Source organism: Octopus bimaculoides, chromosome 19 (genome assembly GCF_046866305.1).
Source record: "Octopus bimaculoides isolate indiv1 chromosome 19, ASM4686630v1, whole genome shotgun sequence".
Lineage (NCBI taxonomy): Eukaryota > Metazoa > Mollusca > Cephalopoda > Octopoda > Octopodidae > Octopus > Octopus bimaculoides.
In genome coordinates this window covers 5,617,805-5,632,804 of record NC_142946.1, presented here as the reverse complement: position 1 = coordinate 5,632,804, position 15,000 = coordinate 5,617,805, and the positions used below count along the sequence as shown (strand labels likewise).

The 15,000-nt window shown below is 33.6% G+C and overlaps 1 protein-coding gene across 1 annotated transcript in view; it reads right to left on the bottom strand.

Moving 5' to 3' along the window:
• LOC106869569 (uncharacterized) overlaps positions 1 to 15,000 on the bottom strand; it is a 117,571-nt gene that overhangs the window by 8,109 nt on the left and 94,462 nt on the right. The window contains exon 2 of the mRNA XM_014915367.3: positions 7,345 to 7,549. Within this exon, the coding sequence (XP_014770853.1) occupies positions 7,345 to 7,549 (205 nt within the window). The remainder of the gene's footprint in view (positions 1 to 7,344; positions 7,550 to 15,000) is intronic.

The window sequence follows — 15,000 nt, the reverse complement described above, 5'->3', positions numbered from 1 at the left end:
TCAACTTTGATCCTGTTCCTATTAAGCTATTTACTTTTTCCATTTCTTATCGAGTTGCTGCGAATAGTCCAGGAAATATACGAGATCACATTCATGGAACGATATCAATAAATTTCTCGATCGGTGAGGTCAATGTTATCAATTTGACCTGCTGACAACAAAGACATCACATTTAAGTAAACCTAACGTTTTTCATATACTCATGTTGTTGTTGTTGCTGTTGCTGTTTTCAGGGGGTGTTTTTAACTATCTATTTTGCGAGATTTTCAATCACTAGATTTAACATATCCATTATGGCTGTCGAAGCCAGGGTTAATTAAATTATCACTCGAAAGTTCTGGATGTTGTATCTAGCGTTATATTAACCTCTCTGTGTGTTGCGATATCAATTATAAAGACATTATATATTGTTATTAATATAGGTTTTACGCGCGCTTCTTTTTTTCTTTGTTTTTTTTTTTTTGTATGTATGTGAACGAATCATAGAAAGGTGAATTTTACGAAAGACAGTTCTTTTATCAAGAAATGGTCTCTTCTATGCTCTCATTTTGTGTTACGTATGTTATAATATACGGTATATGCTACTAAATCACTCTCGCTCGCGAGTGACGGCAGTCTATTCTATTGCACAATGTGTGTGTGTGTGTGTTTGCGTATGTATGTATATATTTATTTAATTATTTTATTTATATATATATATATCACATGAATCACATTAACTTTCTTTATTCAGCTGCTTGTAAGTAATTGTTTTCTCAAAGAAAAGCGAACTTAAGTAATTTTTAGGAATTATAAAATATAATATTAATGTAAACTTACACACACACACACACAGACACACATATATATATATATATATATATATATATATATATATATATATATGCGAGTGTGTGTGTGTGTGTGTGTGTGTGTGTGTGTACGTATATATGTATGTATGTATGTATTGGTTTCTAGTTTTCGCAGGCCATCAATTCCAAGGGAAAGTCTAACACGACACCAGCGCCCAACTGGTCATCTCTTTTATCGACCCACAAAGAGTGACCAGCAATGTTGACCCCGGCGAAATTTGAACCCAGAACGTTCTTTTACAAGGCTTAGAAGAACTGAAGGGCCGCTGCAATATGTGTGTGAGTTCGAGAGGGGAATATGTTGCATAAAACCATAATTAACTGATCCTTCTGTATTTTCTTTTACCCAGAGACTGGAACTTTCCAGCACACCCTCGTGTACATATATATACATACATGCATACACACACACACACACACACACACACACACACACACATATATATATATATATATACGTAAGTACATACATATATAGATGCATAAATATACACCAGTATTTGTACTTCATTAATGATAGAAAATATTCTTTTCTACCCTAGGCACAAGGCCCGAAATTTTGGGGGAGGGGTCCAGTCGATTAGATCGACCTCAGTACGCAACTGGTACTTAATTTATCCACCCCGAACGGATGAAAGGCAAAGTCGACCTCGGCGGAATTTGAACTCAGAACTCAGAACGTAAAGACAGACAGAATACCGCTAAGCATTTCGACCGGCGTGCTAACGTTTCTGCCACATCGTCGCCTTATTAATGATGTAAGATATTGAAAGCCTTATTACGTGAATATTGATAATGGAAGCGGCAACACTGACAGAGGCAGCGCCAGCAGCAGCAGCAGCGGCAGCAGCAGTAGTAGTAGTAGTAGTAGTAGTAGTAGTAGTAGTAGTAGTAGTAGTAGTAGTAGTAGTAGTAGTAGTAAGACAATTGTAGGATATTTTTAGGAAAGGAAGTTTTGTCAATGGCTGGACACCAGCCTTGCTATTTCCATCTCTTGACTGGATTTCGTCTGTTCGGTAGAATCGATGGAAACCTGCTGTTAGTCTCCACGTTATGAAACTGAGATAGGTTTACCTAAAGCACACACACACATATATACGTATGCTTGCATATATAGAGAGAAAGACAACACACATACTGATAGATAGATAGATAGATAGATAGATAGATAGATAGATAGATAGATAGATAGATATGCATGGGCGACTGCTGCTCTTCCATAAAAACAACCCTAGGTTGAGCGTTCGCCGGTGAGGGGATTTCCACCCATACTTGTACCCATGAGGGGAACCTCTTAGGTGCACCCATGGCCATTTGTGACCGACGGAGTCGAAAGAACATATACATATACACATGGATGAGCAGAGGGGATAGATAGATTTGGAATAGCTTCTGTCTTTATAGCGTCTTACAGTTTTCATGGAAACAACAAGTAGTTTAACTCTCCAAGAGATGTTTCTCCTCATAATATCAACTAAGTTTGATTCTTTAGTATATATAATGTATGGCCGCCAAACACCCAGATTATATAACTTCGATACAGAACTCACCTCAACAAAATAACTGCTTACGTAAGCAGACACAATATCACTTCAGTCCTGTGGTTCTCACCGCCTTTATTTCACTGGGATAACGATTAAGAAAATATAGGAAATATAGACTAAAAAAAGCCGGAATCAACAGAGATTAGATATTTATTTTTGTGCTTCGTTTCATTGATTTTCTTAAAATATTTAAAGTAAGAATTTTAAATGCCGTTTTCCATTGATTTTCACAAAACCGGAGCAATGCAGGAGATAAGTTGGATAAAATGACGTCAGAGTTTTGGGATTGACAAGCGTTTCCGTTTTTATAAATAGCTAAATTTTTACTGCTGCTGCCGCCGCTACCTCTACCCGCGTTGCTTCTATTATTACCACTGCTAAAACTGCTGTTGTTATTATGATAGATTATAAAGCAATATACGGGACACACTAGGCCATATGATTCACACAAAATATTTAAGGCTGCTACAACTGCCTTCTCTCTCGCTCTCGCTCTCTCTCTCTCTCTCTCTCTCTCTCTCTCTCTCTCTCTCTCTCCCTCTCTCTCTCTTTCTCTCTCTCCACAGGCACGCACGCATACACACAGTCACAGATGCACACACATAATTATAGATTCACTCAGAGTACATTCATTTGTGTGGTACGCATATGTACACATGCATATATATATATATATATATATATATATATATATATATATATATATATATATATATATATATACATATAAACCATACATGTGTATATATACAAACACAATTTGTTATTTATATAGATAAATATACACACATATATGTGGCATACGTACATAAATACGTGTACAGAGATATAGACCATACACACATTCACACATACACACACATACGGACATACATACATACATACAAGCATACATACATGCATACATACATACATACATACATACATGCATGCATGCATGCATACATGATGGCTGAAAACTTGTGTTCCTGATTGAAAGTCCCACACATAGGAAGGTTATGCCCATTTCACTATACCCAACACTGTCGCTGATGTTTTCGTCGTTGTTATGGTAGCAGCAGCAGCAGCAGCAGCAGCAGCAGTGGTAGTAGTAGTAGTAGTAGTAGTAGTAGTAGTAGTAGTAGTAGTAGTAGCAGTACTAGAAGCAGCAGCAGTAGTAGTAGTAGAAACGTTAGCATGCCGGGCGAAATACTTAGCGGTATTTCGTCTGCCGCTACGTTCTGAGTTCAAATTCCGCCGAGGTCGACTTTGCCTTTCATCCTTTCGAGGTCGATAAATTAAGTACCAGTTACGTACTGGGGTCGATGTAATCGACTTAATCCCCTTGTCTGTCCTTGTTTGTCCCCTTTATGTTTAGCCCTTTGTGGGCAATAAAGAAATAAGTAGTAGTAGTAGCAGTAGTAGTAGTTGATGCTACCATCAATATTGTTGCTTGTGCCGCTGTCGTCGTCGACACCTGTCAGCCTCCGATCACCGAAGAAAATTAAACACTACCAATGTGTACATTTCTAATGAGTGAGCTACAACGAATTTTCTTATATATATATATATATAGACATGTGTGTGTGTGTGTGTGTGTGTGTGTGTGTGTGTGTGTGTGTGTATATATATATGTATGTATGTGTGTTTGTGTATAAATATATTTATATATGTATGTGTGTATATATATCAGAAAAAAATAAGGTATTCCGAGATCTGGATGTGTATATATACATACATACACACACACACACACACATATATATATATATATATATATATATATATATATATATATATATATATATATATATATATATACATATATACATATGTATATATACACATACATTTATGCATGTATGTGAGTATATATATATATATATATATATATATATATATATATATATATATATATACATATATATATATATATATATATATATATATATATATATATATATATATATATATATATATATTATATACATACATATATATATATATATATATATATATATATATATATATATATATATATATATATATATATATATATATCATTCTTTATTTTTTATATAATTAATTGTTAATGAATTACTTCTTATATTTTTAATTAAGAAACAATTGTCAAGGGAGAATTTGACCTTTGAAAAGTAAAAGTCTTCAAGATGTCGACTGAGAATTATCACCTACCGTAAATCAATCACCATCCCCGTCAATGATTAAGGTGTGATCGAACATGTTTTGTATGCGTATTATATGTGTTGTGTGGTGGGGGGGGTGTTTTTGTGTAGGTAGTTAATTAAGTGTCAGCACTCTGAGTAGAACGGTGAGATAGAATATGTTAATTAATCAAGACATTAGCTGAGAAACGTTAACACCGGATCAAAGTTGAAAGCTGGTGGCGGGCTGGGATTAATAGCAATAATATAACGATGGCGGTGGCGGTGGAGGTGATGATGATGATGATGATCATGATGATGATGATGATCATCATCATCATGATGATTTCTGCATTCGGCACAAGAGCCCATGACATTGATGACTATATACTATACACTAAGTGAAATAATAACAATAATAATAATAGTAGTAGTAGTAGCAGTAGTAGTAGTAGTAGTAGTAGTAGTAGTAGTAGTAGTAGTAGTAGTAGTAGTAGTAGTAGTAGTAGTAGTAGTAGTAGTAGTAGTAGTAGTAGTAGTAAAAAAAGAAGAGTGCCATTGTTATCAAGTGAACGATATTTCGGCATCTAGCATTCCTTCCACAGGTTCAAAAAATAAACTTGTCAATCTATTTCCTCTTTGGTAATATTTTATAGGATTGGAGCAACTCCCCCAGTAGGTATACAGAAATTTTGTTCTGCAGTGTGAACTCTTCTGATCAATTCTTTGCCCCAACATCCATAACATTGATTAGGACATGGAGCTCTTTTTTGGTTGTACTTTCCGGTCAGCATATCTGTATGTTTGAAGAATGCTTTTTTAAAAATTTTTTCTACATCTTGTTTCAAGTTTACCATCCTTTGGTATTCTTTTGCCACGGACTGTAAGGTTAGATCTTGTTTCGCTTGTTCCAATTTAGAAAGAATTCTTGCCCAAATTTCTGTATCTTCGCTGTAAGGCCTTGTACGAAAATAAGACACTTGAATAGTTGTAAGTTCTTTAAGTTTAAAACTTTCACAAATCCTGTTGACTGTTCCTGCGTATGTGATAAAGTCCTCTTTCTCTTCTTTCGTTATAATACAACACTCCATTCGAGTGTTAAATAGAGGGGTTTTATCACCGAATATGTTAGACGGTAATTCTATTGTTTCTTTAACTCAAATTTCATTGCTTTTTTTTTTTTTGGGTGAGCAATAAGAAATTACTGTAATGTTCATGCTCTAACGGAGGTAATTTTTGCAACAACAATCACACTTTATGTTCATCCGACTATGATTTGCAATCTTGCTTAAAAATCTCTTTTTTTAGTACAATGCATATATATATATATATATATATATATATATATATATATATATATATATATATATGTATGTATGTATGTATGTATGTATGTATGTACATATGTATATATACATATACGTATCTATATATATATATATGTATATATATATATATAAGTGTGTGTATGTGTGTATACATCTATTCTGTGACATCATTCGAGGCCTATGTGTACTTTTAAGCAGTAGCAAATTCCACTTTCGAGTGTGTACCAGGTGTCTTCGTCCAAAATATATTGATTTTCATAAACGAGAAGCATTACAACTAAATACTTTGAATTCTTTATCATAAATGGCAGACGTCTTTCTGAACATATTGATAAAATCATATACATACATATGTGTCTATACACACACACACATATATAAATGTATATATATATGTACAGACGGACACATATATGTATATATGCACGCACACATGTATATACACACACACACACGCACACACACACACACACATATATACATATATATATATATATATATATATATATATATATATATATATATATATATATATATATATATATATATATACACATATGTATGAATATATGCATGTATATATGTATACATATAATGTATATTCGTATATATATATATATATATATATATATATATATATACATTTCCGGAGAGTACATACAGCCAGGAGTGCGCACAAGCGTATGTATGTAAGTGAGGAGGTGTATTAATTAATATTCTATTTCTGACACCGTATTTCTTTAATTTGCTCTCATTGTCATTTCTTATTTCTTTATTGCCCACAAGGGGCTACACACAGAGGGGACAAACAAGGACAGACAAAGGGATTAAGTCGATTACATCGACTCCAGTGCGTAACTGGTACTTAATTTATCGACCCCGAAAGGATGAAAAGTAAAGTCGACCTCGGCAGAATTTGAACTCAGAACGTAACGGCAGACGAAATACCGCTAAGCGTTTCGCCCGGCGTGCTAACGTTTCTGCCAGCTCGCCGCCTAAGCGTGAGAGAGAGAGAGAGAGAGAGAGAGAGAGAGAGAGAGAGAGAGAGAGAGAGAGAGAGAGAGAGAGACACTAGCAAAAACTTTTTATTCGCTCAAGCTTTTAAACACAATCTTCTAAGAACTGTAAACTTCGTACAATTTGGTATGAAACTGACCCTGCAGCCCTCATGTTTCCCGTTCTTATAAGTCATATTCTTTCTTTATTTGTTGAATCAAAAGTTTTCTCAGAACACTCCAACGTACTGTGCTCTGGCAAGTTTCCCAACCAAGTACATTCAACCAATACCTTAGCTTTCGTTTACGTCTCCTTCACTCTTCAGCTTGTATCTACACGATCTTCCAGTTTATAATCTCAACACAAACACAACCTACACTACATAAAGCTTATCATTCAATCTTTCTTTCTCGTAAAATATATCAAACATTTGCAAAAAACTACGAAACGAATACTTTCTATGTACGAAACTACCACTTACTAGCTTTCTTTGGAAAGATGCTCTGAGGCTGCTCAATCGCCTGCGTCAGGGCTCGCTTAGATCGATCACGCCATATGCAAAGTGCAACAATACGATACGGTGTGTATTTGCTGCACGGATCTATACGATAAGCGCTTGATAATATCCAACACAGCACAAAGACCGCTACTGTCGTCGACCAAAACCGGAACGATGTGAATGCCATCTACAGAAAAAGAAAAATAATATACGAATTAAAATACACGTGGGTAAAATTTTACCAAGTTATGAAATCGTTGTGAACTTTTAAACAGGTGTAAGTATTCCTCGTTATTTTTTCAGCAAACTGAGAAATAAAGGAGATTGCCCTGACTTGTTCTTACAAAAAATCGCTATTCACATCAATCATACGGTTTAAAAACCATATTTTAAATATTTTAAATAATTTGAATTTATGTCAAGATTCTATTTTAATACATTCTATGCTCTGTGTAATTAATTAACAATGATTTAATCAATGAGCCGGTTCGGCAAAAGAGACCGATAAAAGAATATGTACTCTTTCTCTCTCTCTCGCACACAGTCACACACACACACACAGTCACACACACACACACACACACCTTCACACACCCGCACCATGGCAGTCAAACCAAAATATTAGATATACTTCATTTTAAGAGAACATCACAGCAACATTTAGCTTTTGGATTTGGTTTGCAACAGTAATCTCGATGAAAAGTGATTTCATTTTTACATTTTATATTAAAAGAAACTACATTAGATAACTATTTTGTCTTAATTTTAAATAAGCATTTTATATACATTATATATTAATTAAAAAGTTAAGTATATTTTATACAAACATCTTAATATAATTTAAAATAAATATTTCATAGAGTCAAAACTATTGAAAAGGTTGCAGACGCAACGAGAATTTTAGAAAAATAAAAAAGAAATAAGTGGAAATTTTACCGGTGAATGTATTAAATTATAAGCCACTAAAAGAGAATGACTCTCCCCAAACACAACATTTTATAGAATTTATATAGAAGTATAACAATGTTTTGTATATTCCCTATTTTATTATATATGAATAATATATCGAATATAAAAGAAATAATTTAAATAAATATCTTTTTATTTTAAATAAATATTTTGTATGAATAAAAATTAAGTATTTTGAATACATGTTTTATTTTAATTCTAAATAAATATTTGATATGAGTTTTGCAGTAAATAAAATGAATAAATATTTTACATGAAAATTGTTTAAGAAGCCGATTCTTTATTTACTTTCCATTTACTCTTTGAGACATTTTATCCATATCTTTCGTTTTCCTTTTCTTGAATAAGATTGTATCATATATAAAAATTATTCTAGTAACTAGTATTGATAATTTTTCTTTAAGACACACCATGTTGATAGAGACAGCTGAAAAACATAGCTTCAGTTTGGTTGAAAAATAAATAATTCAACAGCGATAATGGTAAACCCCTTTCAATGCTGATGCAGGAATTGTATACAACTACTGCTCACAGAAATCAGAGAGTGTTCATACTTTAGAGCCGGATATCAAGCACAAACGCTTCTCAACATCATGCGACAATCACCCCTGGCACAGAGGAAAACTGTTTCTTATCTCAATGTCTTCTGTCATTACTATAACGTCATTAAGGTAATTAATGTTAACTTTCTGGGCGAAATGCTTAGCGCTATTTCGTCTGTTCTGAGTTCTAATTCCACTGAGATCGACTTTGCCTTTCATCTTTTCGGGATCGATAAATTAAGTACCAGTTGCGTACTGGGGTCGATCTAATCGACTGGCCCCTTCCCCCAAAATTTCGGGCCTTGTGCCTAGAGTAGAAAAAATTACCGAATGGACTTAATCTGTTTTACTCTAGGCACAAGGCCTGAAATTTTGAGGGCTGGGCCAGTCGATTAGATCGACCCCAGGATGCAACTGGTACTTAATTTATCGACCCCGAAAGAATGAAAGACAAAGTCAACCTCGACGGAATTTGAACTCAGAACGTAGCGGCAGACGAAATACCACTAAGCATTTTGCCCGGTGTTCTAACGCGTCTGCCAGCTCGCCGCTTTACCGAATAGACTTAATAACGACATGACACTTTAGTTTCTGATATGGAGCTTAACTCATCGTGCGCATTCCATTTAACAAAGAATGAACGATTCCCCACGCAAATTTTTGATTTGGGTACATAAAACGAAGGAAAAGCTCTCTTGAGGTCGTGTACTAACTATCCATTCGATTATGATTCTCGTAAAATTGTAATCCAGAGCCAATGATATTTAATCGATATCGCCAATAATTTGCTAATCAACACATACGAAACTTTGCCCACGTAACTCTAACACACCGGCTATTATCATCAGCGAAGCAGAAAACAGATAATGGCCCTGTTTCGTCTACGTTTATAAAGCGTAGGAAATGGATTACAGTCATGTGATCGTTGAGTCTGAACATACATAAACACACACACACACACACGCACACATATGCATAAGTGTGTGCGTGTGTGTGTGTATATATATATGTCTGTGTATATATATATATATATATATATATATATATATATATATATAGTCTTATAGGTAAGATCAAGGTCTAATATATACTCTTAACAGTTTAATATATATATATATATATATATATATATTATATATATATATATATATGTGTGTGTGTGTGTGTGTGTGTGTGTGTGTGTGTGTGTGTGTGTGTGTGTGTGTGTGTGAGTGTATTTGTTTTGTTTATCATTGTGATTAGAAACAATAGCTTCACGCCGGTATCGCAAGACGATAATGTCAGCCAGATTGCAAGTGTGAAATAATCGTTTCTCATTTCTCTTTTTTTAATAACAGTACTAAATTTATTCCTTTTAAATATCAACTCATTTTTGAAACTGCAGAAGAAATGCTAGAGAGACGCCGCCATTAATTGTACACACCGTATGTGCGCGCGCGCGCACACACACACATAGATACACATAGCCAGACACACACACATACGTACGTATGTATATATATATATATATATATATATATATATATATATATATATATATATATATACTTGTGTGCGAGCAGAGAAAGTGAGAGAGAAGCACAGTTTTATAGGCTTAAGTAGCAGTGAAAACTATAATTTATATTGTTTAATTAGACAGATCGCTAATTTGTGCAGAATACCACCCAGTATAGTACGAGACAACAAGATAAGCTTCCAATGGTCGCTGGACCTGCCAAAAACATTTGCGACACTCTTTCAGAAGCTTATGAATATGAAAGACAAATGGAGGGAAAATACCGCTTAAAACACAATAAGGTTCTAATTGGCTTCCATGATCATAGTTGAACTCAGGACTATTCTACAACAACACCAACAACAATGATAGCAACTGGCGTGCTAGGGACAGTAAACCAGCCGCTTGTCCATCAATTGGGAGCGTTATTAATTGGTTTCGTATTTGCATTGAGGTTGTGTGCAGTCGACTAAATAGAATACACTTTAAAAATTTAATTATCTTCTCGAAAGTTAGACATCAAGAATGAAAACGAAACCCACTAGAATTTGAAATATTGAATGTAAATGGTCCTACCTAATTATTTCGAATTGTTCTCTCGTGCAACATTCTCTCGTGTAACACTCTCACAGAAAAAGCATTCAACCTATGATATCTACTGGGAGATCGTTGAAAATGTGGAAGTGAAAGATGTGACCTATGTACAGTGGATAAAAGGCTAATCGCAAAATATTTACTAATATTACTATATTTAAACAATATTTAAATGTTAAATCTGAGCGTTTGAGAAAATGCAGTCTGACCTGGGACTAATTAACCACAACTATGACCTTATATCAATCTACCAAATCATTACTACATGAAACAAATAACATGAGCAGATGACTAAGTCAGATGGAGAACGGACTAGTTACAAAAATAAAAGAAAAGAATGAACATCCGAGGAAGAGTTTATCTTTTCGTTTATCTATCGATTTTATCCACCCGTGATAAAAAAAAGTTTTGATTTGCATCTATTTTAGATAATAAAAATACACTGGCTTCACATCCAGTAAACGCCTTCGTTCAATATTTTATAATGAATATTCACAACCCCAAATTCCTTCAATAGTGGCAAAACCATACATGTGTGTTATGTGATTGAGGAGATATATTTTTTACGAGTTTTATTTCTTGCTTACGAGTTTTCGCTTTACGAGCTTTTCCCGGGAACGAATTAACTCGAATATCGTGGCGTTACTGTATATAATAATAATAATAATAATAATAATAATAATAATAATAATAATAATAATAATAATAATAATAATAATAATAATAATAATAATAATAATAATAATAATAATAATAATAATAATAATAATAATAATAATAATAATAATAATAATGATAATAATAACAACAACAATAACAATGACAATAATAATAATAATAATAATAATAATAATAATAATAATAATAATAATAATAATAATAATAATAATAATAATAATAATAATAATGTATGTCTAGAACAATTCTGCGTCAACCCATTTTATCGGCGACAAATTATTATTTCTCTGGAGAAAATGCAACATTTAGTAATTAAATTATTAAAACTTATAATTAACAAGTTCATTCCACTGCACCTCTGTCATGACTATAAAACAATTTAAATTTATAAATGCCGATATTATTGCTTATACTTTTCGCTATATCCGTTATATGAAATATACTTCTGCATGTTAATATTTCGAAAAAATTCATAAAATACTTCAAGATTAAATTCTTTTTTCTTGTTTTCCGTATTCTTTTTCTGGTTATTGTCTAGACAACTAATTATGTGTCTTCTGTTGATTGTATTCGAGGAAATTAATTGCTGGTGTGTGATTGACTTGTTAATTTTTTTTTAAATAAGATGTTTTTTGTGTTTCATTTTAAGCTTTGTTTTCAGAATCATCTACGTATGTTGTATTTTCATTTATAAATTAGTGAATGTTTTTTTTTTTTTTGTTTACCGATCTCTATATTGCAAAAAGCACTTTTGGTTCAGCTCAGAAGGTCCGGTGTATTTGACACTGACAAGAATAAATCAGGTCGAAACCTCCTTGTCAGGTGATCCACAGAAGTTCTCGGTAAAGTTCTGTGTTTTAAACACATAAGTTTCTTCAACATGAGTTTCATAATCTTCCTAATGTAATATTATTAACTTTAGCATTCCAAATCAACACTTACATTTTACATCAACATACATATTTACAAAAAATGAAGATGAAAGGTCATTCCCGACCCATAAGGCCGGTTTCCCGAATTCTGTAGGATACACATTTCAACCACCTACCTGGATGTGTCACCAGGCCGTCGCAGGATTACTCATTTCTGAAAACTGAGTGGACTGAAGCAACAAGAAACTTCATTTCATGTTTCTCCAGTTTTGGCCAAGAAAACAACGCATCATCCAGTTTAGGAATCGAAACCAGAATGTTACAATCATGAATGCAACCCTAACCAGAAAACCACTCAGTTACCACTACACATACGATTTTATATTATAATACAGTTATATATTACGTAATTATGTGTCATAGAGAAAACCAATTCATCAGATCATAGTTATCCGCATGTTCAGGATTTTACTCTGAATGGTAAACATCAAGACGACTACGAACAATAGTAACGACAATTAGATGCTATCTGTAATTGAGAGTAAATCTCATAACTGACGGACATATTCGATGCTGGTGCGATTTGATCTCAGACCGCAGAGAGCCGGAACTACTGCCGCAACACATTCTTTCCAACGTACCAAATATCATCGTAATATTCACTGCTTCTCTATCCTGGATGTTCAGTTGCATGGAAAAGTTAAACTACATCGAAATTCAGTTGCCATGTGAACTGGTAGACGACTCCTTTCAGAAGGGCTTACTGTGATTTCTGCTTGATTCTCTAAATTGAGTTCTTAACTTCGTGTATACACGATCGCATACACACACACATACACGCTCACACGCACACACATATCTCTCTCTATATATATATGTATATATGTATGGGTGTGTGTGCATATATATATATATATATATATATATATATCTTTGATAGGTGCTTCAGCATGGCCACTAATAGTCTAATGACTAAAATGAATGAAAGACAACAACAATAAAATGATCGATACGTAAAATTAGCTGATTCATCATTTTCTGATATTTGCAAGTTTGTTTAACATTTTCGACTTGAAATTCCTCAAAACTTTAAAATGATTTAAGAGAATTTCCTTCTATGGAGATTTTGTAACTTTAGTTTGTCAAGAAACCGTTCGTTAATTAATAACTGCGTAATTATGATAAAGAGAATTTTAAACAGACTGGTCTGCTTAAAATTCTCTTTCGGATGTTAAGATTCTCCAATATTTATTAGGTTTTAGCTTAGTGTTTGGCACTGCATAACACTAACACACATGCCGCTGATATGTTACTTGTTTTGGCGGATTTCTTCTTTGGAATTTTATATTGTTTGACGTAATTAACCGCAGAAGATTGATGCACCAAAAAGTAACGAAACACTAAATGGTGTTGCTGGCTTTTGTTTTGGGTTTTTTTCTTTTTTACTGGTTTCTTGTAGGTTCTATAAATAACGGTGTTCCAGTTGGAAACATCTCGTCTTATTCTGAATCACATAGTAGATAGATAGATAGATAAATAGATAGATAGATATAAAATGCATATATATATATATATATATATATATATATATATATAAACTGTAATTTTTGTATAATTATGTATTGTTAATATAACAATACATAAAGACGGGCCAGAGTTGAAGTGCTCAGCATGAGCTAGAATTCATCTTATAGTAAAAATGGATACATAAGGGTGGAAAATCACAGGAACAACACCATATGTCCAATGAACACACATATTGTATCTTGCATTGGACATATGGTATTGTTCCTGTGATTTTCCACCCTTATGTATCCATTTTTACTATAAGATATATATATATATATATATAATTACATGATATTACATTATATATATATATATATATATATATATATATATAGATAGATAGATAGATAGATAGATAGATAGATAGATAGATAGATAGATAGATAGATAGATATTTTCTTTTACTCGTTTCGGCCATGCGGCTGCGGTCATGCTGGAACACCAGCGTTGAAAGATACGTTCGCATGCATGCCGGGAGTCGTACTCATGCCGCCTGGGTGACAGTCAGAAATCGTAACCGCTAGATCACATGTATGTATGTGTGTATGTGTGCGTGTGTGTGTGTGCTTGTGTGTGTGTGCGTGTGTGTGTATTTACCAATAACATTAACATCAAGATTCCTATCAAAAACGCTACAAGCGTCGCTGCCGCCACCGCCTTTGTTATCATCAGTATAACAATAGCAGCACTTACATAAATCCACTCACGCCCTCCCCGTCAGACCAACAACCAGCTACAAACTACGAACACCCGACTATGACCTCCGCTAACCACCTGTAGGTCTATCTTACTATCGAGTACTGCTCGATTGTGTAAATGGGCCCTCGAATGAGTGTATTTATACGTTGTGGGTGTATGGCCCAGCGGTCTGCGTGTTACACTAACGCTCGCGAGATCGTGGTTTCATTCCACAGAACAC